Source organism: Pollicipes pollicipes, unplaced genomic scaffold (genome assembly GCF_011947565.3).
Source record: "Pollicipes pollicipes isolate AB1234 unplaced genomic scaffold, Ppol_2.1 Scaffold_4295;HRSCAF=5057_pilon_pilon_pilon, whole genome shotgun sequence".
NCBI classification, from domain to species: domain Eukaryota; kingdom Metazoa; phylum Arthropoda; class Thecostraca; order Pollicipedomorpha; family Pollicipedidae; genus Pollicipes; species Pollicipes pollicipes.
The window spans coordinates 27,804,930-27,808,155 of record NW_023596461.1 but is presented as its reverse complement, the minus strand read 5'-3'; the positions used below and the strand labels follow the sequence as shown (position 1 = coordinate 27,808,155).

General features: G+C 52.1%; 1 protein-coding gene across 2 annotated transcripts in view; it reads left to right on the top strand.

The window, feature by feature from the left end:
- LOC119096730 (hemocyte protein-glutamine gamma-glutamyltransferase) overlaps positions 1 to 2,026 on the top strand; it is a gene marked incomplete at its 3' end in the record, with an annotated part of 35,339 nt that extends 33,313 nt beyond the window's left edge. For both annotated transcript variants that reach the window (XM_037219641.1, XM_037219642.1), the window contains 2 exon segments: positions 1,386 to 1,546; positions 1,887 to 2,026. In XM_037219641.1, coding sequence (XP_037075536.1) covers positions 1,386 to 1,546; positions 1,887 to 2,026 — 301 coding nt within the window.
- Positions 2,027 to 3,226: the final 1,200 nt, after the last annotated feature.

The following is a 3,226-nucleotide window of genomic DNA, read 5'->3' as shown; positions in this document are numbered from 1 at the left end:
TGTTCTCGCTAACCCTGCGTAGCGGTCGTCATGATCAGCCAGCCGCGGCCAGCGGCACTGTAAGGCTCCTCCATCCCGCCCTCGCTATCCAACCAACGTATCTGTGAGGCCGGCATCCCAGCTGCCTTGTGCGGGGAAGCCCCACGCCCCAGTCACGCGGCTGCGGCGGGGTGTCACGCCGTGGCCGCATCACTAACACGCAGACTGCGCGCGTGGCAGCGCGTGGCAGCACTGCTGACACGCGCTGCCGCTCCGCTGCTGGAAGGTGGCGTGACGGCGCTGCAGGCCACTGAGTCGGCTCGATGTCGCTGGAGTCGAGTGGCAGCGCGTGGCAGCGCTGCTGACACACGCTGCCGCTCCGCTGCTGGAAGGTGGCGTGACGGCGCTGCAGGCCACTGAGTCGGCTCGATGTCGCTGGAGTCGAGTGGCAGCGCGTGGCAGCGCTGCTGACACACGCTGGCACTCTGCTGCTGGAAGGTGGCGTGACGGCGCTGCAGGCCACTGAGTCGACTCGATGTCGCTGGAGTCGAGTGGCAGCGCGTGGCAGCGCTGCTGATACACGCTGACACTCCGCTGCTGGAAGGTGGCGTGACGGCGCTGCAGGCCACTGAGTCGAATCGATGTCGCTGGAGTCGAGTGGCAGCGCGTGGCAGCGCTGCTGACACACGCTGACACTCCGCTGCTGGAAGGTGGCGTGACGGCGCTGCAGGCCACTGAGTCGACTCGGTGTCGCTGGAGTCGAGTGTCAGCGACGTTGTCAGGCGAGGCTCTGAAGGGTGTACATCAAGCCTTTAGACCAGTCCATGTTCCCAGCCAGAATTCCGGCGTCAAAGGCGCCTTTTTACTGGCTTCGGCTACCGTAACAGTTGGTAAATTTGTGGGTGACAGGCGAATCAGTAGCCGAGCAGACTCGGACGACAATGGCGTGGAAGAACCCGACGTGCAGGCTCGAACAAAAAATGTCATTCAGCACCGAGAGTGGTGCTCCGGTGCTCCGAACATGGCAGATCAAGCTTTTTTGTCGCACCCGGGCAGACAACTTAGGAAACTAACGGACCGGAAATTCTGGTATTCAGTGTCTGAGGGTCCACCTAACCATGCTCCTGACTCAGGTCATGCGTGTGACTTCGTGGAAGTCATCACGTAACATGGGGGGGGGGGATGACCAAACGTTCCAAATATCCCCAGCCCTCTTCTGTTCTTAGTAGGTGTTCTTAGTGTTCTAGTGAGGACAAGAAAAGTGCCACAACGAATTTCAAGAAAATGCAATAGCCTCGTTTGACAACCGTTACTTGTCGCGCATCTTCAGCGTAGACATAAGATCGACGCCATAGAGGAACACATAACATAGACCTGAAGATCTAACCTCGCGTCTGGCGTTGCAGCTGAATCGGTGGTTGTCAAGATCACACCCGAAAAGTACATGGACAAGCTTGTTGACTACTGCATGGTGAAGGTCTACGCCCTGGCCAATGTCGTAGAGACCCGCCAGTCGTGGAGCGAGGAAGATGATTTTGTCATTTCCAAGCCGAAACTGCGTATCGAGGTAAATCTTCCAGACTATTTCAAAGACATTATTTAGGTTGCATTGAGAATATCATCCTCTCATAAAATCATTTTATAGGCCGTCACGGCGCTAAGTTGTGTGAGTGGGTCCTATTGAAAAAGCCAAAGATACCCAAATCGCCTTTTCTCCGACATCATTGCCAAACAGAGCAAATGACTAATGCCATGAGTTTGTTAAGGACTTAATAACGCGAAAATAAGTAGGTAAGTAAGAATATAACAACGCGGAAGTTTTCAACCTTGTGTGCACAGCGATTCTGCTGCCTACCAGCCGCGCCCTTGTTCGCACGAGCTGTCACAGCGGCGCCCCTCCGCCGCAGGCCGACCAGCCGTGCGTGGTGAACAAGGAGTGCCGCGTCAGCTTCTCATTCAAGAACCCGCTTAACATGGAGCTGAACGGCTGCATGCTGAGCATCGAGGGCTCCGGCCTCACCCGACCTCGCGTCATGAAGCTCAAGAGGTGGGTGGCTGCGTCTAGACTGTGGCATTCGGCACTGGGCGAGCAAGGCTCTGACGCTAGTGTCGCGCTGTTGCGTCAGCTGGAATAACGCTATATAGGACAGCAAATGCGCAGGGCTGCTACTCACGCAGGCATCCGCCTAGATGTCTGTGTGATTTTGTACGAGATTTGATTATTAGGTACCAATTTGCACGGATTGCAATCTATCTGCTTTTCTGGGTGACCGTTCTTGCCTATAACGAAGTGTCCTAAGCGCGTTATAACATCTGTTAGCTTCCCATCTATGAAAATAGTTCCCGAACGTCGTGTTTCTAGGTCATCAATTAACCCATGCACTAACAGGTGATTCGAAGTTTCTGTAAGGTGAATGCACTTTGATGTGAATGTGAATTTATTTGAATGTATATATTATTCTAAGGTAAGAGTAAAAGAGAGACTCTTCGGGTGACAGCTCGGAGACCTAGAGATGAGTTTTTCCCGCATTCACTCTGAACGGTTTTAAACACGGCGGTAAGAGCGCATGTGCCATAGCTTACATCAGTTACACACATCTTGCAAAATTTGAATGCTATTGACCTCGACGGCTCACGATTTATGGCCTCTTCCCATGGTCATGTTGCCGACATTTCTTTTAACAGTTACAAATAATGCATATTTATCATAATAAATACACTTAAAATATTATTTTTAGACTCATAATATGATATTTATCCCTCTGAAGTAACACTGTGGTTTTGGTAGCTTTGCTAGACCAGGCCATTCAAGGACAGACTAGATCAAATTTTAACCTTTTTGACTTCAGCCATTGTGATTGCTTGGTTCTTGAGATAGCAGAAGAAGTCTATAAAGTGCTAATGGACTGTTTAAGTCACATTAATTATCCTTCAAACATCACTATTTGATTCAGTTCCACAAGAGCTTCAGAAACCCGTTTTTTCTCTAGTTTGCTTAGATTTTTAGATACTAAGGGCCTTTGAGCACCCCCCCCCCTCCCCCCCACCCCCACCCCCCACCCCGCTCATAGAGCGGAGGTGAATAAAACCACTGGAGGGTGACGGCTGGTGGTGCAAGCTAAGGTCTAAATCGGCCCTAGCGTCAGGCTGGCCATATACAAACAATCCAATACCCCTGGACTGTTTTACGAGAGCACCAAGCGTTGAGGCGAGGTCAGCTTCAAAGCGGACTGAGGCCATGGCCACT